The sequence below is a fragment of the Chiroxiphia lanceolata genome, chromosome 3 (assembly GCF_009829145.1).
Source record: "Chiroxiphia lanceolata isolate bChiLan1 chromosome 3, bChiLan1.pri, whole genome shotgun sequence".
In the NCBI taxonomy this organism is placed as follows: Eukaryota; Metazoa; Chordata; class Aves; order Passeriformes; family Pipridae; genus Chiroxiphia; species Chiroxiphia lanceolata.
In genome coordinates, this window is record NC_045639.1 from 96,520,725 (window position 1) to 96,544,870 (window position 24,146).

Consider the following 24,146-nt stretch of genomic DNA (forward strand, 5'->3'; position numbering starts at 1 on the left):
AGCCTGGTATCATTAGCATAGCCACTGGCAGTGCTAGGTCATAAGCTTTAGATTTCAATACAACAGCTTACAATGAAATGTCTTATGAGAAGTGGCTGAGGGAATCAGAAAAAGTTCTGAATACCAGCGCTTTTCTGTGATGAGAACATCATTCTGCTAGAAACTGCATTTTTTAAGGCACGGTAAATCATTCTTCCATGCCAAAGTTAAAAAACTCCATCTTCTAGGAGGCAAGTACTACAGTAAGACATAGCACAAAACTATTTTCTTTGAGCATTTATGCTTTTCATAACATTATTTACTCATAGATACCTCAATCATTCACAGGTGGGAAATTTAAGATAGCAGATAACAAAAACGGTGATAGATATTAGTAATGGTGACAGATTTCTTATAGATTATTTTAAACTTATCAGCATATAGATTTCTAGCACAATACCACTAGCAGTCATTTTGACAAATGCATCTAAAAACCCCTAATAAATGTTCCATTAAATAGAAACTGTGACTTCTTTGCTTTTACTAGGGACAGTAGTCTAGTCTTGTTCATTCTGAAGTTGAAATTATAGATCACTGCAATCATAGATCTTCTTTATTATCCTATAGATGCAGAGTTGGAGTAGGAAGTGAAACTGGTGTCTTATCCTGGTATACATGTTGGTGCTATGGGTGGTACTCATGCTATCAACCAATGCACTCGACTAAACCGCCATGTGTCACTTTATCAAGGTAAGGAAATTTACTGGCAAAGCCACTGTTTCTTACTAGTTAAGCTGGTAAAAATTAACATTTACCCTGCTGCTGATCTAACTTTGTGAGCAATGCCTGCCTGCAGAGAAAAGTCAGTGTACCTGTACAGGAAAAAGGAGGAACTTCTTTGTATGAACATCATGTCAGCAGTGGAACCACAAGGAACCCATACTCATCTAGACTGTACTGAATTTCTGGAGTGCAATTCATCATAACTTGCATCTCTAGTAAGCATAACTAGGAAGTACCCGTTAGAAATGCAGCTGCCCTACCAATATGGGTGGATAAGGAGTAGTCATCACCTAAGCTGTGTTTGCACAGTTTAGACATGGTGCTTCTCATCTAAGATTATGCAACATTATTAACTTCTTCTGCCTTTAAAAAGCAATTAAAAAAAAAATCCACAAGCAAACAAAAAGCCCAAATATCTTTTGGGCATGAGGCATGTGAGCTATTCCATGACTCACACCATGCATTATAACCCCTGCTTGGGATAGTACTGAAAGGCAAAAGCTAGGCTTTATTAATGTTGCATTCATTTTTCCACAGACCCTCAGGAGAAACACCGGTGACTTTTTTCATAGAAGGGGGTCAGCACTAGGATGTTTATTTTTATTGACTAAATTGATTGATTCATATGCTGGTGTAATTCACTTGTTTACTTAGGTATTTCCCTGCAGGCTCACTTAATGGAGAAAATCTCTGCATAAATGTATGACTACAGAATTTTTTTAACTTTTATGTAATTAGGTTAAGAACTTTCATTTTGTTTGCCTAGTTGTTGTTATACTTATTGTCAGGAATATTATAATGGCCAACTCTTCAAAAATTACACAGTAAAATTATGCCTCCAGATCTCTGCAGAACAGAAGGATCAAACAATTAAAGAAAAATAGGCAACATTTTGTATATTCAGGTACATGCCCCTTAAGGAATTCTCATTCTTTCTTGCAGTGGTGGTGCAGAGGCACATGACCTCTGCTAGGCAGCAGCCAGATGTTTGTAGAACCATCACAGGAGGAATTCCTCATTTTTGTGGGCTCAGGTCCTGCCTGTTGCAGGGTATGAGGAATACTTGTAGTGGGTTAGGCTGGGCACACTGGTCACTGAACAAACTGGGAATTGATGTATCATCACTGGGTCTCCATGTTGAGTCACCCATCAGAGGGCACCACCTTGCTGCATCTGTGCAGACTGAAAAGACTTACTCAGATCCAGGCAACCAAAACCTCTTTGAGAGAGCTTACCAAAAATAAGACTGTTTTCTTTTTAACACTGGGCTGATGAGGAGGTAAGGCAAGTGCCAGCCTCCCATCTCCTGCTAAACCCAGGGACACTGCAGTGCAGGGAACTTGCAGGGCCTGTGCTTAGGTAGCTGATGTTTAAACAGTGATGAAAGCTGTATTTCTGGATTGCAAACCAAGATTTAGCTGAACAGCAGGTACCTAGATCCCAAGACAAGTTAATGGGATATGCTGCCTTTCTTCTCTCTGAAATTACCTCACTGACAGCTTTTCATCAGCTTACACAAGAAAGATGTGGTGAAATACTATATCAAGATGCCAAGCCTTTCTTTGCAAAAAAAACCAAAAGAAGACTATTAAAATCTATCATATACAAGTTGATTAATTTGGTGGCTTGATAGCTGAGTTATCCTGTGCCATCTGAAACAGTTCAACACTTGCCTTTAAAGGCAGGGGCAAACTGATCAACTGCAGGCTCCTACGCTGCTGAACTCATCCAGAAACCTTGCACAGGATGACTAAACCAGATGTTTTTTGCTTTGAAATTCAAAGGTAACTTTACTTACTAGGTATTTCTTAAGCAAAATGCAGGATGACTGAGGCACACACACGTAATGGCTGCTTACCTTCAAGATCAACATCAAGATCAATGCAGAATTGCCAAATCTGATACAAAGTTTTAAAAACAGTTTTACAGAAGCAGGATTATGAGGTTACAGTGCTATACAACAACACAACAGATGCAATACAAGACACAGCAGGTATGCCTATTGGTATGCCAATCTAAGCACTGGTCCTCATTGGAAATGTAAGCTTACTATTTTTGATATCAATCTTAACCTTTCCTGAAATTGAATTTCTCAGGCCCAAGTAACTGATAGGGTTTTTTGCTTTTTGCTATTTGCAATATATATAAGTTCCTGACCAAGTAGAAAACTATGCTATATAATAAAGTAACATGGTATTAAAAGCAAAAGGATTTATGCAAAGTACATATTGAATCCACTAAGTCCAGGAGGAGGATACAGTGGAATTCCAAAGAAGCTAGTGATTTTACAGCATAACCGTAATATGTAAACATGTAAACTCATCAATAGTGGATGAAATACAGGCAGGGAGAGCTATGAAAAAAAAATTACATTATTTTAAAGTACTGGTATGCATATTTACTCACAGAAGATAAACTCTTCTAATTGAAGCCTTTGCTAAAATCTCTGAACTTTCTAAATCAAAGTAAGCTTCTTAAAGCATAAGCAAATTCTCAGCCAGTATAAATCTCTCCAGCTTTAGCCTAAACTGAATTCCTGGATTGGAATTATCCCCTTTGGCTAAAGCAAGCTTTATGTTCTCTAACTCCCAAATCTAAGGGACATAGTCTCTGTTACCTGACCTACATTAAGCATGATACACACAAAATACTATAAGCTTTCAGAATGTAACTTTCTCACCTGTATCTGCTTTACAGTAAACCTTTCTGTTAAGCAAAACTGAGCATATTATTAGTGAACACCTGGGGAAAAATTTGGATCTAAACTTTTAAGTGACGTAAAAAAGGTGGAAATTCTAGATTACTGTAGATTTATGTCTCACTGGGGATACACAAAGAAAATTGTAAAGTAGCAAGCTGCCAGTTTCCTCGGTGATTGACACTGGCTCTTTGTGCTAGTGCATTGAGAATGGAGACAGACAGCAACTGATTGGTGAAAACTTCATGATTTTGGAAGATCTTTGTATTTCAGTTCTGGTTCTGGAATAGCTAAATGCTGAGAAAATTATTGTCAGTGAAGGGGAGGTTAGAGACAAGAAAACCTTAATGATTCTATGATTCTGTGAAATCTGACAAGACTCAGGCACATGCACTGTTATCTAAGTTTCCTAAATATAAATCATCTACATAATTGGATAAATAATATCAAAATAGAATTTAAGAGCCTAGTCCAACATCCACTAGATTTCTTATGCCCTTAATTTAAAATATTTGTTCAAAAACATTTAAGGTAAATCACTGTCAGAAGAAATGGGGCTAACCCAAGGTCTCCTTTCAGGTTGTGTACTGCCATGTTCAACAGGGAAAAGAGATGAAAAAAAGTCACTCCTTTAACTAGGTTTTGAACCAATGGAAGTGAATCTTTCTCTTGTGAAATTTAACTGCTTAACAAAGTCTCATTTTTAATATATATCTCAAAGGGATAAGAGAGAATAAAACTACTTGGGTGTATTATTAGTGTTTTTATTAACAGATTCGGAAACCTCAGATTAGGAACATCGTGACTTATCCGTAGAGAAAAGTCTTAACAAGAGCTAATCTGGTAAAATACCTGTTTAGATTACATTGATATTTCCACACTGCATATAAGCAGGTTTTTTCCTCTCCCTTCTGTATGAAGATATTTTGAATCAAAATACACCTCTGCTAAAGGCACAGAAAACTTTTATCAATGACAACAATGAGGCCAAGATTTCAGCAACTTGGCCTAAGCATAGAAATAAAAAACAACACAGTCTTGCATCACTAACCAGTGCATGGGAACATTTTTTTCATGCTAAAGAAAAATAATAGGAATGGCAAATACTCTAGGCAAATCTAAGCAAATGCCACTGACTCCTGCATACTTCACTAGAAAACTAATTAATAATAAAAACTGAGTAATGACTTCTGCAGAAATATTTATAGCTCTCTTCCAGACTCTGTCATTATCCAAGGCTACAAAGGAGTTTCCCATATTTACATGTCACACTAGCCTTGATTACGTAGGAGGATTCAGCAAACTGATCTGAATCAGCTACAGGTGTGACTTTGAAGTGTATTAAGAAAACTACCTTTAATCTGGTGTGGACACTGCTTCAGAATTAAAGCACTTTTAATTTAATTTTGCGTATTTCAGAAGTAAACAAACTGAAATCAAAGAGTCAAATCAAGACTAGGACTATATATGTGAGGAGTAAATATAACTTAATCAAATTTTTAAAGACTTCCAAACTATAGTAAGCAAAACACTTAATTGCAAAATTCTTTGTCCCGAATAACAGATTCACATGCAGTTTTACTGAGGTGATAATAACTTGCTTTAAAATTATTTTGAATTTACAACTTCCATGAATAACAGGGGTTTTTTTCTACAGAATTCTATGGAAAATATATGGGCACAATTTCATGAGCCATAACTCTAACTCCATCTGTCACACAATTGGCTCATTTTTGTTGCTTAGATAGCATATTGTTACTTTTCCCAATGCCATTCAATCTTTTTGTTTCTCAGTGCATTTGATTGCATTAATTTTTTTAATTAGCATTCTATACCTCCACAGTATGCTTTTATACTATGTACAGTTCTATACTTCTTTACATTAGAAACCAAGGACATTTCTCATATTCTGGACTCCACAAGCATTCTCACAGTCACAGATTATAGATTGCCAAATGTTTAAAAGGGCTGGAGATTATGTGTCTGTATTGTATAATAACAATAACATTTGAGATGCTTAATGGGCTGTTTGGACTAGACCTTTATCCTTTACCAGCAATAGAAAGTTAAATTACTGTAAGTTCCATCACCCTCTGAAAATCTTTCCTAGAGGAAACTCACACCTGAGTGCTGGGCACTCTGGCTGTGTGCAGAGGTGGGTGGAAACTAAAGAGTTCTCTGTGTGGTTTTGTTTTTCATTACAAAAAAAGGAAAAAGAAAAAAAAAAGGAAATATATTTTATGGAACACTGGAATCACTGGAAGAAGTTGAATCCATAGTGGAAAATCAAGGAAGAAAAGTCTGTCAGGTTTTATTAAAAACAAAGACACTGATATGGTCTCTAGAATAGGAAGCTGATGCTTGGCAGGATATTCCAGGGGAAATACAGAACTTGCTCTTTGCCTTGTTTCTTTTCTTAAAGACCATTGTCAGAGAGAAGATGCTGTGGTAAATGGACTTTTGGTCTGATTCAGACATACTGAAACAAGCATCCTTTTTTTTTTTTTTTCCAGAAGGATGTTTGTCTTTTAGCAATATTGCTTCTCATTCTTTGGTTTGCATCTTCTCTATTGTTTACAAACATGGCCGTTGCTACAGCTGCACAATAAATAGCCTTACACATTCCCTCCTCTTCAGTGTGAGGAGATTCATACTCTTACTCTTTCTCTGCAGCCAGAAGTTTGGTGTTTAAGTGTCTTCACAATTTATGTAAGGCAATGACTGCCTGCCTGCAATTTGGGCTAGCAGTGGAGAAAATAAAAAGTATTGCTCAAATATGAGGCTTTCGTATCACATGGATCAATGCAAAGCAACAGAAATAAAAACCACAACGGGACAATTGCTTTGAGGGAACAGAGCATTGTGGAACTGGAGGATTATAGGAAAAATATAAATGAGGCAACATCTATGTTCTTGTTCTTCCATAGGCTTGATAAAAGCTTCTGTGGCTTTGGGAAAGTTGTATTGCTCAGATGAAAATAATTTAAAGTTTTCACCTCTTAAAAAATGTTTTTGTAGACACACAACGCAGATTGCTTGACAGTTCTGCAACAATGCATGGTAGTGTAGATGTGGAATTGGAAAAGAAAGCGGGCTAGTTGATAAACAACAAGAATGTGAAGTCAGGACACTGCTGCTTGCTTAGTAACAGCTTTGACAGAGCTTGCTAGAAGAATCTGTGTATTTTGGCTTCCAGCATATATAGCACTTTATTATTAATCATGTTTTGCTGTTTGATTCCAGTAATAGCAAACATTGAAAATGAGGGGGGAAAAAAAAAGCTTACATGGAGTTTCTAGCTATGAAGATGTTATTTGAGCAATATCTTGTCAGGATTAATTCATTAATATGTAAGTGAGTACTTTCAGATCATTGCACTGAAGCTGCACTACAAAGGAAGTATGCAATTTGTTTTCTCACATCCAAAGTCCATTACTAGTATAGCAAATAAAGAACATTTTAAATGTCGGGAAAGAATAGAAGTTACAAATAAAGAAAATTCTGTCTCAAATCACACATGACATATGTGAGGCTTTCTCACTGCAGAACAGTATTTTCACTCTTTCCTAGCTTAAAGAATATTTATTCCTCAAACACATTTTCATTAATGATCACTTGAGATGTTTGTAACACAATGGGCAGTAAACACAAGACCTATTCATCAGTCTCCTGCCAGTTACAGCCAAAGTGGCCTTTCAGGCCACCAGTAGACACAAACTCAATGGGGGTATCCTGCCAACTGCAGCATCTGCTTCTAGTCCCTCATCTTCTCATGCTGCTGGTGGACAGCAACATCCCAGGAGTGACTGATGTTGTTGGGGGCTGCCCTTCTCCAGTACCCATCAATCTATTTTTGAGTTTGTGACACTCACACATTTTACTTTTAACCCTTTTTTGTCCTCTGTAATTTCTCGTTCTCCTTGTATTTCTTTTTTCCTCCAGCCCTTTCTGCTCAGAGGGGTTGAAGGTTTGGTTACGGTTGGGCTAGCACCTGCCTCTAAAGAGGGAAAGACAGCTGATGTGGTTTAAACAGGACTTGATTAAAACTTTTTAGCTCCTTCCTGCATGGTCTAGTGGGAGCTTATGTGCTCACTGCATCACTGAGAAATACTTGAAGAATAATTGGCCCCAGGAGAGTCATATACTGGTGCCTTGAGATTCCCCCTTCACATTGAGTAGTTCCCTTTGTTATCTTCCCACTGCTGATGTTAACCAGCAGAACAAGCACTGAACTGGAATGTTTCTGGAATATTTTTCTTTGCCAATCCCTTTTTCCTGTCTGTCTTTTCAGGGATTCTTTTTTATGAGAAATATTCTCACAATGCTCTGAGCAAGGAGAGAATGTGGAGGTGAGCCTTGCACTCTTCAGAATCCTTGTGCTGTAAATTTGGATCAAAACTGTAGGTAAGAATTGAGTCTCCAAAGAAAACTGTGTCCATCTCTGCTATAGTGCAGAGATGTCACTTTTGGTTCAGAACTGCTGCACTGGTGAAAAGCTGTGTGGGCAAATCAGTCCCCTTTTTTTCCCTCACTACACTTTGTTTTTCTCATATAATGGTGGAACTACAAAACAAAGGGCCCTATCTGGAGGGCTTTGCCTGCTTGGAGCACATGGAGTCATAGAGTCATAGAATCAACTGGCTTGGAAGAGCCCTCCAAGATCATCAAGTCCAGCCTTTGATCCAACACCGCCATGGTTACTAGACCATGGCACCAAGTGCCACATCCAGTCTCATTGTAAAAACCTCCAGGGACGGTGAATCCACCACCTCCCTTGGTAGCCCATTCCAATGTGTGATTACTCTGTCTGTAAAAAATTTCTTCCTAATATCCAACCTAAACCTCCCCTGGCACAGCTTAAGACCATGCCCTTTTGTCCTACTGCTGGTTGCCTGGGAGAAGAGACCAACGCCCACCTGGCTACGACCTCATGGAGTATTATCTGTGAAAATATTTCAGGCTGAGATCTTCAGTTCACCAGGCAGAGAAGGCCTGAATCTGAAATCAAAGTTTTACTGTTGATTTAAATAAAATGCTGGGGAGGTTTCATTAAGTTTAACTCTTTACTGTTTCTCTTGCAAAGCAGATCACTAAGTAGTCCAGAAGATGATGCATATTTGATTACGTTTACTGTTCTTGTGTCAGTCTGGGCAAGCACTCTCATGACAAAAACACATGTACTCTGTGGCTTAAGTATTCTAACCTAATCTCCCAATTTTTCATCTTCATTAGATTTTGGTAATCCAAAACTGTAAATGCATTAGATTTCTTGAAAAACTGTTTCCAAACAACAAAATATAAAATACAAAAAATCTCAAAAACTTGAGAACTGCACCTTTGGATTATGAGATTTCTTTCCTGAAGACAATGAAACTTTAGTACTTACAATTTTCTGAGTGCACTTCTAACCAATGTACGTATTGCAGAGAACAGCACTGTTTCAGGTCACTTTACTTAAATTCTTTTGTGTCTAGGGAAAATTTTTGAAAATACTTGTGGAAGAGAAAAGGGATGTAAGATCAGAAAGGTTAGGTAGTGGTGTGCTTTATCTAATATTCTATTTACAGTAGAGGTCACTGCCAATTTGATGTTCATTGCAGCAAGAAATCCTGCAGTAGAAAATAATGGAATATATTCTCATGCTATTAAAACCTAGCTTGTGAAAATTAGCACATTCTTTGAAATCTGAGCCTTATATATCATATTAGATTTTTAGGGTTTACTTGTGTTACCTGATGTTCTTGTTACCCCAATGAAGTTCCTATCTCTTGAATACAGTTTCAATTACATTCTTCAGAAATGAATTCACACAGTGTGTAATTACATAGTTGAAAAAATCTATTTCCTTTTTCAGTTATAAATGCATTATCTTTTGACTAAATGGATGTTTCCTTGTTTATATTTGATGAGAAGAGGCAATCCTATTAGTTCTATCCACCTTCCCAATTTTTTCCTGTGTACGTTCATTCCATTTCCTCATACTTATGTCTGGTTTAAAGTACAGTATTAATCTATCTTCATAACAGTATTTTTCCATGTCTAAGAGTCTTTGTCATCAGTTCCAGCCTTCTTCTGTTTTTTGCTATGTCACCCCTGGGGACATAAAACCTCTATAATAAATCGCAATGACAAAGTATAAATTAATTTAGCATGCATTTGCACGCAATAATCTGCTTCCTCTAAGACTCTTCGTATTTCTTGAGCTGACTTACAGTTCATTCAACCAGCTGTCAATTTTTTAAAGAAATGTATTTTCAGAAGTATTTTGCTTTTGTGTCTCACATATTTTCTTCGGACTAAAGGCCACATTGAATACGTTACATACCAAGCCACAAAGCTTTCCTATACATGTTAGTATTTCAAATCAAATTGATTCTGTTATCGGTAAGAATGGAGTTTGGTTACAGACAGAAGATTTCCTTACTCTTATAGGGGTGGACCTCACCTTTCTGTTGGTAAGGCTTAAAATAGTCATACAAAACTTAAGTGGCTTGTAAAACAGTTATATTTTACATTGTGTTTTAAATGGGAATTACACTTAAGTCCCAAGAAAGTAGTATGCGACCTTCTTCAATTGCTCTAGAACAGATTTTCTCTAGTAAATGTGACTTACACGCATATACAAGTATTTCATTTGAATGAGCTTGGACATTGTGATGACTTGCAGAACTCATGTCATCCAGAATTCATATTCATAAAATATATATTACATATGTTTTAGCTTAAAGTTTGCTAGGGAACTGCTCAGAAGTATGGGGGAAAACGTGAAGAAGAAAGTCTCGAACTCCCTGGACTCTGTTATTACTAGTTGGTTAACCTTCCTCCCCTGTTGCAGTTCAGAAGATACAGCCCTTGTGTTGCTTATTTTTGTGAACTTTGATATGGCTATAGCTAGATGTCCATAGGAAACACCCATGACAGTTAAGATAAAGAGACAAAAACACACAGTATTTCTCCCCACCAATTAGAAAGGGAGAATAACTGAGATTAGACATCTAGGCATTTAACATTTCATGAGATAAATACCAGACTGGGACTCTGGCCCTATCAGTGTCTGGAAAGTGAAAACCACTTGGGGGTAGAAATGCAGAAAGGATGGATACTATGGCACCTATGGTATGTTCTGGCACAGTGCTATAAAGACAGTTTTTACCGTAACATGGCTAGCAATGGACCATGGCAGGAGGAGAAGGATGTCTCTCTAATGCTCGTGGTGCATGCCTAACGCTGCTGGGAAGGGGTGAACCTTGTCTTGCTGGCAGTGGTCTCCAACAGCTTGGTTACTCTCAGTACCAAGTGCAGCTAAGAAGGTTACCAATGGTTGTAGCAGTGGTGGGTGTGTGATCTCCAGCCCAAAGCGAGTTTCATTTTGCTTATTAGAGCAGCTGTACTGCAGCTGTGTTCAGGCAGTCATAGCAAGGTTAGTCTGTCAGGGAAGAGTGACAGACACCTCGCGTGAGATACTGACTGTGGCACAGATGAGTGAGAGATGCCATGAACAGCAACAGGGATTTGAAAGGCAAATGCTGAGAGCTGTTGGGATAGATTTGGTACCTGAAACCATTGCCCAGAGAAGGTCAACGAAGCTGGTGGAGGGTCTGGAACACAAATCTTATGAGGAGCAGCTGAGGGAGCTGGTGTTGTTTAGCCTGGGGAAGAAAAGGCTCAGGGGTGACCTTACTGCTCTTTACAACTACATTAAAGGAGGCTGTAGCCAGGTAGGGGTCAGCCGCTCCTCGCAGGCAGCTAGCAACAGGACAAGAAGACACAGTCTTAAACTGCACCAGGGGAGGTTTAGGTTGGACATTAGGAAGAATTTCTTCACAGAAAGCGTGATTACCTATTGGAATGGGCTTCTCAGGGAGGTGGTGGACTCACCGTCCCTGGAGTTGTTTAAGGAAAGACTGGATATGGCACTTAGTGACTTTAGCATACTTTAGTGACTCCGGGCTGCAGGACCTTTGGATGTGGCCATGCTTTCAGGTACACACATAATCACACACAATCAATTAGATTGGAAAAGACCTCTGAGATCACCAAGTCTGACCTATGACTAAACATCACACTGTCAACTAGACCATGGCACTAAGTGTCATGGAGTTATTTGGTATCATCTCTGTACTGCCCTTTACCTTTCCCATTTTTGCTCTCTGTCTCCTGAGAGTCTGGTTTAGTCCAGCAAAAGAACTCCACCCTTTTCTTTCCTGGGTGAGAGCCTGGAGTAAAAGAGCAAAGGAGAAACAAGATTTTCAGTAGCATAATGCTTTGCCAGGTCATGAAGTGGCTGCTAAAGCCATTTTGTCTGGCTTTACTTTCAAAACAGCTCAGTCTTCCACGGCAGTCAAAGGCTGCATTTTCTGTTACTTTGCTCAGTCTTTTTTCCTCCAGCTCTGTTTGTGCTCCCTTAAGGGAGATGGGATCAGAGTTCAGAAGTAGAATCATCAATTTTTCCTCATAATGATATTTATAAAGATGCTCATAACATTTTAAATACTATGCAAGAAGTTTCTCAAACAGGGTTTCAGAGCCTTCCCCTGCATATAACTTAGGGATACATGACAATGTAGTTACTTAGAGGAAGAAGCTTTGTATTTAAGTGTTGTGTGTTCTTCTTCACCCTAGGCAGATCCAGTCAGCGGATGTCAGTTTCTGAATCTGGAAAAAAAATTCTTTTGATTAGATGAATATAATTAATTTTAAAAGGAAATAATAAATTTGTAAGCCCAAAGTCTGTAGAACAGATCAGCAGAAAATAACACTCTTCTCTAAAGAACAAGAGATACTGCTCAGCCATGCCCTGGGGTCTTGAAGACCAATAGAAAATCTGAACTGAGATTCTCACCTCTCTGAAGTCAACTGGACTGATTTTCAGTGACCGAAGTAAAGCCAGGATTCCACACCAAAGTTCAAGATCTAAGGAGAAAACCCAAGGGGAAAAAAAAATCAAAATTAATAAAAATAAAAAAGACCAAAGGCATGTAGTTAATTTTGTGTGTATTGGGAATGCTGTGTAGATTTCTTAATGAGACTAAAACTGAGCAGAATCATAAGTATTTGTGGGATTTAAGCCTAATGGTAGAGCTGGTGTTTCAGATAATCATAAGAAAATAGCATAAAGAAGGCATTGGATTAAAATGGTAGGGTCGCGTAGTGACTAATAATTTATTTGATCTTTTCAAGGTTTAAATACAGAACTCAAATAAAATAAATGGGTTGGTTACCAATTAGAGTTGCCCAAATGTGGCAAAGTAAATTAGATTAATTTTGTTTATACATTTGAAGGAGTGAGAGGTTAAAGAACTAGTTACAAAACTGACTTGGTCTTCTAGGGGAAACCCATGCTAAACTTGATCTGTCTTTGAGAATGTTTTTTTTCTCCTACCCTCTTGAGATTTGGTTAATATTAATGCAAGATGTGAAAGGAAATTCAGTGCTTCACATTTTAGTAGCTTTTAGTCTTGCAAGAGAAGGGATAGATAAATGAGATAAAGAAGAATTTGTTTGAAAACTTATTGCAAAACTAAAGGCTTTTACAGTCCTCCAAACACTTGTGCACTTGCTTTATGCACATTGATATAATTTTGTGAAGCTCATTTTCAAGACAGAGGGTTAAAATTGCACTGGTGTGAATTCCACGATTTCAGGTTCAAGTGAATGTGTCTTTTGTGCAGTTAGCTAATAAATTATAGTTAGCTACACAGCATTCCTAAGTCATTACAGAAATCCTCAATCAATACAAAAGTGAGTTTGTAGTTAAAACCATGATGCCTCTGAAGTTAGCGATTATAGATAAGGACGTTTTATGACAGAAAAACTATTTTTTCATTGATTTGCAAATCTCCACTCTGTGGGTGTCCACATGCTGGAAGTTAAAGGCAGCAGACAGCACATGGACCAGCTGGCCCGAAGGAGCTGCTGTTCCAGCCCCGGGGTGAGCCTTTTTCCGGTTAAGCAGGTAGGAGCACATTGCAGCCAAAACCACCCTCAGCAAGGCATTGCTGCTGCCAGGCCCCGAGGAGATCAGGCAGTTAAAGCAAGACTTGCAAGTCTGTCATGAGGGGTCCTTGAGGGTTATGGCCTTTCACTAGTGAAATCACAGCAATGTTAATCAAGCAGAACAACCAAAAATTGTGTTTTAAAATAGTTTCCCAGTTCTTTGGACATCTGACCCTAAGTCATTGTTCAAAATAAGAGATAAAGGACGGGGATTTTAGTGGAAAAGTATCCTAGCACACCTGTCTGAAAACTAAGAACTGACGAACACAGCAGCAGGTACATAGGGCACTAAGTCTGGATCATTCGGCCATAAAACTGGGAGCTCCTAGTACTCAATGGACTCCACCTGGATGCACCAGGCTTTTCCACCCTGGCTGCAGGGCTCTGCTGGATAAGGGAAGAAGGCATGTGGTCCAGGCTGTGGGGTATGGCGGTGGAGCTTGCCCTTCCCGAGAGGCACCCCAGGAGACTCGTGGGGGGTTCGCTGGTCGTTACACTGGTGGGTACATGGGTGGGCAAACCGGCAGGTACCCTGCCAAGTACCCGGTGGGTAAACTGGAGGTACGTGAATAGGTAAACTGGCAGGTACAAGGGCAGGTACACCGGCAGGTACACAGGTGAGTAAACTGGCAGGTACACGGGCGGGTACACGGGTGGGTACGCCAGGACCATACCCAGTGATGTCGGGCCATCTATGGCGCTCTGCGGGTGCCTCTACCCTCAGAACCCAGATAGGTCCGATTTCACCTCAAAGTGGCCGGCGTTGCCCTGACGAACACCCTGTGGCCCCTGCTGCTCGGGCAGCGCCATCCGCTCATCCGCACCCTCCACAACACCCGCCGGAGCTAGGACGGTCCTTATCCCCGGGACCCCCTGCCGTGCCTGCGGAAGGCTGCGGGGCCAGGGCGCGGGTTCCGCCGGCGGGCCCGGTGCGGTTGCCGCGGTGATGACGGGCAGCCGCCCCTGCCCGTGCCCCCGCCCCGCAAACATGGCAGCGGCGGCGGCGGCCCCGGCGGGGAGCGGCGGCAGGTGAGGAGCGGCGCGGCGGGGAGGGGACACGGCGCCCCGGTCCGGCCCGGCCCTGCCCTGCCCCGCCCGCCCCGCCGCGGACGGACCGTCCGCGCTCCCGGCTCCATCGGCAGGCCGGCGGTGAGGGGCGGGCTCCCAGCGCCGCCAGCAGCTCCTCCCTCCTCCTGGCCCGGGAGCCCCCGGCGGGGTGACAGCCCTGCCGAGCGCAGCCGCCCCGGCCGGGGCTGCGGAGGCAGCGCCGCTCCCCCTCGGCCCGCTCGCTGCCGGGACCAGCGGGGCGGGAGCCGCCGCCCCCGTGCCCGCCATGTGGAAGCTCAACAAGAGCAGCAAAGTTCTGCTGGACGACTCGCCCGAGGAGGAGGAGACGCATCCCCGCGGGCCGCCGCCCGCCGCCGCCGCCGCCTTCGCGGCCCCCCAGGTAGGAGCGCGGAGCCCGGCTCGGAGGGGTCGGGAGGCTCGGCCCCGCTCCCGCTGCCCTTCTCTCCGGCGGCATGAGTAATCACTTTTCCCACTTTGGATGTGCCGGCAGCCTGGCGCTGGTCGAGCTGAGGGTGTTTGCGCGGATCGTGCGACTGTCACCCGATTTTTGGGGTGCTGAGTGGCCTATGCACCTCTGTTTCCTTCCAGCAGCCGGCCTCCGGCGTTGCTGGGACTTGCTGTCCTTCATTCCAGTGGCTTCATACCACAGGGGACTTTCTCTCCCGGCCCTAGCCAGGGGTACCGCAACCCATCTGTAAAGCATAATACATTAGACAGGGATGTTTAAGAACATACCTTCATTTCCGTGTTTGTGTAGAGCACTGATATTTTGGCACGATTGCTTTTTTTCTATGGTTTCAGTAATAGTAGCTGGCTATCCTTAATCAGCCGCAATGTTGTTTGAAAGCTTTAATTGTTAAATAATGAGTTAAATACCAAGTGACCTTCTCAAAGTGTTGGTCGCCTAACAAATACAACCTGAAAGGAAGGGTATCTGTTGAATATCAGGCAAAACAACTGAAAAAATGTTTGTTGACTTGCTTTCAAAAACTTGGTAGCAATTAGGCATCCGTCCAGCTCAGAAGCCTGTTACGCTGCGTGATACAGCTTTGTTGCTGAACTGATCTTCTGTTGCCACAGATTATCTTTAGATGTTGTATGAGAGGTTGCAGGACACCTGCATATCTGAAGTAAGCAGTTGCCCGGGGTTGCAAACCAGTGAGGTTTCTATTCAAAGGAAGGTACAAAAGCCCACTCAACTTCCCACCCCATGTTTGTCTTGCTTGGCTTGCTGGAAGAGCTGGAATGTGTTTGGATAAACTACTCTCTGCTTGAGCTCTTGGTTGACAAGTGCTATGGGTTGTCAACATGTGTGGCTACTGCTGAAGAGCAGCCTCTCCTAGTCACAGCAGTTATTCTCCCATCTTCCAGTAGCCAAAATCACCAGTTTAGTCTTGCCTTACCTTTTCCCCTGCACTGTAAACAGAAGAGCCCTAGCTCTTGCTACTAGTTTGACAGCAGCTGTGAAGATTCATATGGATGAATAGCATCTTCTCCTGTGGGAGAACAGTCACTCATTTTGGAGAGTGACGAAGGGGGATTGTGGGGTTGGAAGCAACCTGAAGTATCTCCCACAACCTCTCATGCAACACATAACCTCTCCCTCCTACAGATCCTATCCTCAGGTGCTTGGAAACTTCTACTGTTTTCCTTAAGCTGTTGGCTTGTGCTGTTGTAGTCCTCCTAGACTTGCTTAGCTCCTGAAAATCTTCCTCAGACACCAAAGGTCACTGAAAGTTTCCGGTAAATCTGACTGACTCTTCACTACTTCTCTACCATAAATGCTCCAAGCCCCCTTTTAGACTCCCAGTCAGAAGATGATTCTTCAGACTTCTGTCCAGACAATTCTCCCAGTCCTCTACTTAGCAACAGAGGCTGGAGTTTGGTTTTTTATTGGTTTTGGGGTTTGTTTGTTTGTTTGTTTGTTTGTTTGTTTTTTGTCCAGTTCAATTGTCTTTTACTAGCCTGGGCTTCTGTTCCTTTAGTAGCAATCTCAAGTTATAATGGTGATGACGATTTCTGGTGTAAATGGTTTGCATTTTCATCAATTTTAGGAAAAATCCTTTTCAAGTCCCAGTGGCACTGGAATAAAAGAAGCTGATTTTGGTATTGGAGGTGGAAGATGAAAAATAAATTATTCTAAGTCACTAAATGAAATAGTCTTGAAAATCAAGGATTCAGTAAGGTTAGTGCAACTGTGGTGTAGCTTGGCACAGAGAATGGAGTGAAGACCATAAGCTATTAGTTTTTTTGCCTGTTAAAATCAAAATGTCTCGAAAGAAACACAACACTCCTCCCGCAATATTTAGCTGTATTTATTTGAGAGTTTATGTGGACTTTAAGGAAGGATAGACTGTATGGAAAACTATTACCACTTGATTAACTTTGTAATTCTCATGATCAAGGCAGCTTCTAGATCAGCTATAGGTACAATGTGTCTAAAACACGGCTTAGACAGGTGTCAAGGGGAAAGTGTGAGGTAACTAAATGCACTTGTTCAGCTTGTTGTAGCTGATCTGGTTTACGTGCCCTGCTTTTGGTGTTTGACATTTTTGATGTTTCATCAGAACCTGTTCTTTCTCCCAATAGTATGATTTCAAGGCACTGAAATCCAGTAATGTGTAGGGGGTCTGCACTTGGCCCCTGCAGCGTCCTGATGTGCAGCACCCAAGTCCCTGACTTTGGACAGTAGCCCCATTGGAGCTTGGAGGAGTTATGGGGACAGTTCTCGTGGTACCCTAGCTGTGCATGAGAATGTCACAGTCTTCCTCAGCTCTGTTGTTGCAGTACGGCCTGCTGTGAATGAAGCATTACCTTATCAAGAAGAAGAGAATCCAGGACTTCACTAATTTTTTTTTCTTTAGGGCCAAAATCCAGATAATTAGTTTGAGTGCCTTTTAGTAAATTAAGAAGCCCAGCAATAGATTTCATGCAACAGAAAGTTGACTGTTAGATTTCATTTCCTCTAGGTTCTTTTCTGATAAATCATTTGGTAAAAGAGAAGATGAACTGGCGTCATCATATTTTGACTTTGATTTATGACATCTTGTTTTTCCCAACAACTGTCTTTTGTCTTTATTTTCAGTTTTAATAAGCAAGTGACAAGAAAATCCTTAAGCTTCTACCATTCATGCTATAAATAAGGCTGAAACTTTTTACTTCGAAGACAAGAAATTGGTAGTCTCATCTATGTCATTAAAGCAGACCAGATTGAAAGTATTCCAGTGAAATGTTGGTGCTGTATGTTGTTTCTTTAAAGCTGAGAAAGAGTGAAGGACTTCTCACTGTGCAACCTAATAATTAGGACATTTCATTAGCAGACAGCAACAAAGAATTAGGCTACTATAAGTTAAAAGTAAATAAACAAAAAAAAACCTAACACAAAAAACCCCTTTGTTACTCTAGAGCAATTTTAATCATGCTATTTAGATATGGAAGCCTGATCTGGGCTTACTCAAGCAGACATTTGAATTTGTAGAAGTTCATAGTTCTTAAATAGGAAAACTTAGTTTGATCTGTAAAGAGAAGTTTTGACAGTTCTGGTTTTGTGTTATATGCAGTGGTTTGATTTTGTTCCAGGGGAGAACAAAAACAAATTTTAGAACATGAAAATTGCAGGGGAGGGAACTGTCAGCCTCTGGCCACTTGTTAGCAAAAGTTTCTGCATACATTCAAGTACTTTGAATTATTAACATTTATTTAAAATAGTAGGGTGTTTCCTGAGATAAGAAAGACAAGTAAATTTTGAAACAGTACTTGTGTAAATAAATGTGTGGATTATTGTATTCTTTATTTTTTTTTAAACCGGACAGTTTTAGTCTGAATCTTAGAAGTTAATTTTAATTTATACTTTGAGGCATAAGTATTTTTAATTTATGTAATGAAGGTGCTTTGTTCATTTAGGTTATAATTAATGCATTTAGGCAACTTAACATGCGTACATAGTAAACACTTATAAAATGAAATTAATATGCTTTTTATGTGTCTCTCTGAAAATATGCTAGAAATGTACATAGTGGTGCCAAACTTGCGTCCAGTTTGTAATATAGTCATTATGTTTCAAACTGTAGTTGTATTTTTGGAAAGGGAAAAATGCTGGGTTTTGACTTCTGGAAGGCACTGTTTTGGAAGTTTTGCTAAGTTCTCCTTGATTCAGTCCTGCTGTCATCTAATCAGTGCTCAGAGATGTCAATGCTGTGTCAATATCACATGTAACTCTGACGTAAAATGGCACTCAGCTTCAAAACACATCTATATATTAGGGCAGTGGATGGGTATCAGGCTGGTCTGTATTATTTAATGCAACTCTTATCTTTCATATAAAAGTATTTCAGGACCTTAGCCTTGATCTGTTCTCTGATTGTATTTTTTGTTAAGTTCAAAGAGAATATGTGCAAAAACATGTTTTATGCTGAATTTTGTTTAGACTTGCTCAGGATGTTTGGAAGTTGGCTATACAGAATTTGAGTTATATATTTTAATGAAGATGTTAAGGTCTTTGGTATGATTTTAATACGAGCTTTCATCTTGAAGTGAGTCAAACTCAGACAGGCCCTGCAGGAATGGGTGGGAGCTGAGGAGCATTTCTTATATTCCACTAATATGTAGAATAAGGGTATTTTTTAATTAAAAAAAATAATAAAGCAGTCAGTGTTAATCCAGCTAATGCCTTTCCTTCACTTTCTAGCCATTTCAGGCTAGAAAGTGTCTCAGGCTTTGCCTGCAGTAGTCTAATAATTCTGACATACATTCTCCTGTCTGCTAGCCTGGTTTTTTCCTTTTCATTGAAGTTGTTCTTGTGACATTTCAGTGATATTTTTCCTGGCTAAAATCCATCACCTGTATTCTGTCATCATTCTTGAATGTTAGATTGTGAGACTGTCAGAAAAGACTTTCCTGAGCCTTTCCTTGGCCTACCTTTCTTGCTTTTCCTCCTTTTCCTCCAGCAGCTTCTGGAGTGGGTCCTGTTTCCTTACAATCTTCCTGGAGCTCTATAGAGCTGACAGTGCCTTTTGGGGCTTTAGGCTTTCTTTTTATTAAATCCTTTTCTTTTCTAAGGTGCTTCAAATTTTTATTTATACTGTTGTTTTTTACACAGTTGACTGGGATCAGATATGCTTCTCACCTCTTATCCTCTTTCTATTGGCTTATTCTGACTCTTAAAAGTCCACAAAGTACATATTGTCTGGTTGGTGTCCTACTATAGATGCCATCAGTATGTGTCTTTTTCTTTCAGTCAAGCCTATAAGGTGAAGGTTGTTGGTGATTTTTATCTATTGTGCAAAAGAGAATTTGTGTCCTGGACTTTACTGTTGTTTTCTCCATGAAGTCTACATCAAGTCTGCTTTTGTAGTATTTTTAAAAATTATTATTATTATTTTTCTTTCTGTCTAGACAGCTGAAATTCTTGTGCAGACCCTTGCTTCCCATCCTGGTGGTGATTACTTCCTCTGCAGCTTCTAATACCTATACTGTATTTTCCCATCTTCTAGTCCCTGCAAATCCCATTGGTGATATTAATGTTGTTGCTTATGGCATAAAGTTTAAGTTCTCCTCATCCTTCAGATTCACTTTCTTCAGCTGGCCTGTCTTTGTTTCAGGAAATTTACATTTAAATCTCTGTCCTTGCTTTCAGGGTTTTTCTGAGTACAGGCCCTTCCTCTCCCCTGTTTTTCATTTTTATCACTTGTATCTTTCCTCAAGCCAGTTCTGCTTTACTGACTCTTATTGCCTCTGTTTGCCAGCAGCTGCCTTGTCTGTCTTCCTCCCCTCCTGCCTAACACAGAATTATCCCACTTCACCGATCCATAAAACCACTGTCATCTTCTCCTCTACATCATTGCTTGAGATCCACTTTCCCTAATTTATTTGTTGTATCTTCACGGAGCTTTGTGAGGTTTCTGGAGCCATACTCTGCTAGTGGTGCTGAACTTCCTACCATCAGTATACAAACTAAAATATAACAGGTTTTGAGAAAGAATGAATCATTTTAATTATTTACTGGTAAAATAGGTTTATAATTTTTCCCCTCACTTTTATAGAAACTATTTGCCAGATTGCATGAGGACTCCACATAAGTGGAGTTACTAGAAGTTGCTGAACACTTTACCAGGTACATTATCTTTTGGTTCTGTCATCATCAGAGATACATTTCTAACAAGTTTTGCCTCTGGCTCTTTGTGAGGAGCTCTAGGACAGGTCTGTGTTAACACCCCAAGGTTGATAAAAGCCATATGTCAAAAGGAAGCAATGCATGTGCTGGTGAACACTGTACCAAAAAAGGATGCATTCACCCTGTTTTGCAGAAATTGAACTAGGAAAATATGGCCATTACTCATGCAAGACATTTATTAAAGACATGTAATTTAATGGCAAACTCAATCACTGAATAAAAATTGTTTGTCAGCTACTGTCTTTTGAATTAGCATCTGTTGGTTTGTTTTCTGGATCATGAAAAAGCAAACATAAACTTTTACTATGGCTAAGTTGTTAAAAATAATTGACGAATTTTTAGTCGGAAATTTCAGCAAAATTGAAAACTTCACTGATGTTTTTGAATTGCTGCAGAAATTGAATTAAAATTGATTATCTGACCTTCCTTGTTTCAGCTTTGACACTGATGGTATTTTGATCTTAATACAGCTGTTTTAATTTTGTGAAACATATTTGAAATATTTTAAATTAGGGAAAACTAAATTCTTAATGACATATAAGCTTTTCTAATATTTTCAAAGTGTTCAATCTTTAATATTCTTCCAAAAATATTTCAGAGAAGCAAAGTCTGAATAAGATGTGTTATAACCACTTACTACAGAGATGCACAGTAATCTGAACAATTAATAGAATAACCTCGTGTATTAATGTAAGAATAGAGAGAATAGAAATCTGATGTTCCAATGTTTCTGTTTGTAATGCCAATAAAATGCAGAGCAACAGAAGTATTCTTATGTAAATACGTTCTGAGATTAATCTTCTCTGGTACCTTTGGCCATTTATATCAATTGGCAGTAAAAGTATAGAAATAATTTAGATATTCTGTTGTAAAATGTAATGGAATGTGAAACAATAACTGAAGTAATTGAATGAAACAGAGTTTGTGAAAATGCTAAACAAGTTCTTAACAGCTGGATGCTGAAGAAAGGAGCATCAACTCTATTATTAATACTGAATAAATTAAAATTATTTGAAATATGGAAACCAGTTTTCCTATGGTTTTGCCTTCCAGTTGGTCTGGGGACTAATAGGTGGTTATGAAAGACTAGAAGATGGAAGCAGTTTTAAATACGTTTTATGAGTTGTCTTCCTTATGTGAAATAGTTACCCAGACTTTAAAGTAAGTGGAGTGAAATAAGTTATTCTATAAATGGTCTGATGAATTATATTTTAAAAGCATATTTCCAGATTAGTGTTGTCTAGTAAATATATTCATAAAATAAAGGATAATTCTTTAACATACTTAGATTTTTACATTTTCGTTTTTTTAATTTTCAGTTTTGCTGAAGACTGTCAGAGGAGATTTGCAGGATAGGAATCACTGTCACTATTTAGTTACACTGGCATATTAAATGATTTATTGTCATAATGTAGATGTTTCTTCTAAGTGTAGTGAGCACTCTGGAATGGAAAAGTATTGTTTATAGAAGAGAAAAATGAATTTAAAATGCCAAATTACTCTTGAGCAAGACTTTAGAAATACCTAGGTGAATACTTTTCCTTGGTGACATTAACAGGCAATTTTCAATTTATATCACCTGCCCAGATGGCTTGTTTGATTCACTCACTTGCCTTAGGGACAGACAAATGGAAGATTGAGATCTAGCAGTAGATGAAATATGGGCAAGGCTGATCAAATTATCTTGGTCTCAGTCTAGGCTGTCTCTGCCAGAAAGGAGCAGAGGCAGTTCATGGTTCAGCACTGGGGGAACGTCTGAACACATAGCCTCATGTCCGAGAAGAAAGCTGTGTATGACTGGGTAATCCAGTCTCTATTTCTTAATATTGCAAGCCTTGTATTTCTTTAAAGGCATGTTTAGTTTTGTGTGGGTATTCAGGTACAGTTCAGCTTTGTTTTTCAGCTGTGTTAAAAGGAATATGTGTAGTTGTTTCAGTGCCCATTTAAATTTGATTACTGTTGCATCAATTTCCTGACACAAAGCATATATCCATCCACTGAATTTTTCCAGGTGTATGTTATAGGTGCAGCAAGGAAAATGAGGCCAAATACCACTGATCTTCTGCTGATAACTTTCTTCTTACTTATGTTTGAGTGTATTTTGCTTTGGATTTTATTCAGTTCTAAACTCAGATAAGCAGAGTGACTTTCGCATTAATAATCAGCTTTAGTTTTGTTCGTTTCATTTTACACTATAATAGTAAGATCCTTCTCAAACCCAAGGAAATATTTTCTTTTGTCAGCTGTATTTTAAGATGGTGATCTCCTCTTCCCAATCTGTGCTGTTTCTGGTTAGGCTGTGTATATACAGTTGTTCAATTGTTTGGTTTGTAATCAGTGTTTTTGGAATCTTTCCAGCTTCAGAGGTTAAGTTTCAGGTTTGTGATTTCCTGAGTGATTTTTTTAAAACTATTTTTTTTTAACCTTCCCTTCTCCTATCACTAAATTATTTAGTAGGGTTTGTGGAGTACTGGAGATTATGTTAAATTCTTCTCTAGAACGTATCTCTTGAGGTGTATTTCTTTATTTTGGGATTTTTCTCCACTTTAATGATATTTCTGTGGTACATAATCTAATTCACACTCAAAGGTATGATAACCTAGACTTTATATTATGCTCAGTCCTTGGTAAGGTGTGATGGTAGGCAGAGGGGATTCAATAAGTCAGTAGAAGGGTGAGAATTTGCACCAAAAGGACCTACTCTGTTAACAGTATGTTGTTTACTCTTATCTGTGCTCTGCTCTGACAGTGAGTGTGTGTGTGTGTTCCACAACTGGGTAGAAAAAATCAATAATCTACCATTTTATGTGCTAGAGCAAAAGAAGGGCATACAGAGTGAGATGATGCTATTATTTGCCTTAACTCTTCAGTGTCCAGCATTCCTCATCTTGGCCTGAATTATGAAAGTGAATGATCTAAAGAGACTAATTAATTACTTTACCACAAAGGAAGCTGAGGGAAGTAGATTATGATTTTGATCTCTGTACAAAAAGGTTTGTGTGCAAGTTGAATTAGTCCCTTGAGTACCTTATGGTTTGCAGTATGTCCAACAAAAGGGCACTTGTTTCCTTATGAAAACACACTGCACATACCAACCTTCCCCTGCCAGAACTGGAGGGCTATTCAAGTTGCTGATCAGCATTTCTCACTATCATTAGCATTTAGTCACCTATTAGTATCTAAATACTGTAATTGGGGTCTATGTTTTTCTTTTAAATTGAAGTAAAAAGTGAATTGTCATAACTCTAAACTGTCCAGATAAAATAGTTTATAATTGTTCAGCATCAATGTGTGTTATGCAGCATGATAAAGAAAGCTCATCTTCACTCTTTACATGTAGCGGTGCAGTAGATTGTCCTTTAAAGAAAACTTGAAAAAACAAATCGTAAGCTCTCTGATCTCAGAATGGTAATGCAAGTAGAGAATATGTATCAGAAGAAGGGTGTACTA

At 39.5% G+C, this 24,146-nt stretch overlaps 1 protein-coding gene and 1 long non-coding RNA gene across 3 annotated transcripts in view; one reads left to right on the top strand and one right to left on the bottom strand.

Moving 5' to 3' along the window:
• Positions 1–12,027: 12,027 nt before the first annotated feature.
• On the bottom strand, positions 12,028–12,388 carry LOC116784838. Its single transcript, XR_004356264.1, has 2 exons — positions 12,303–12,388; positions 12,028–12,115 (listed from the first exon to the last, which is right to left on the bottom strand). It is a non-coding gene; the product is annotated as an uncharacterized LOC116784838 (long non-coding RNA).
• A 2,123-nt stretch (positions 12,389–14,511) lies between these two features.
• The window catches only part of TDRP (testis development related protein), a 29,525-nt gene continuing 19,890 nt past the window's right edge, over positions 14,512–24,146 (top strand). Inside the window, exon 1 of one of the 2 annotated variants that reach the window (XM_032683821.1) lies at positions 14,512–14,903. In XM_032683821.1, coding sequence (XP_032539712.1) covers positions 14,790–14,903 — 114 coding nt within the window. In that variant the 5' untranslated portion in view covers positions 14,512–14,789. The remainder of the gene's footprint in view (positions 14,904–24,146) is intronic. The other variant, XM_032683820.1, reaches the window with a different exon arrangement.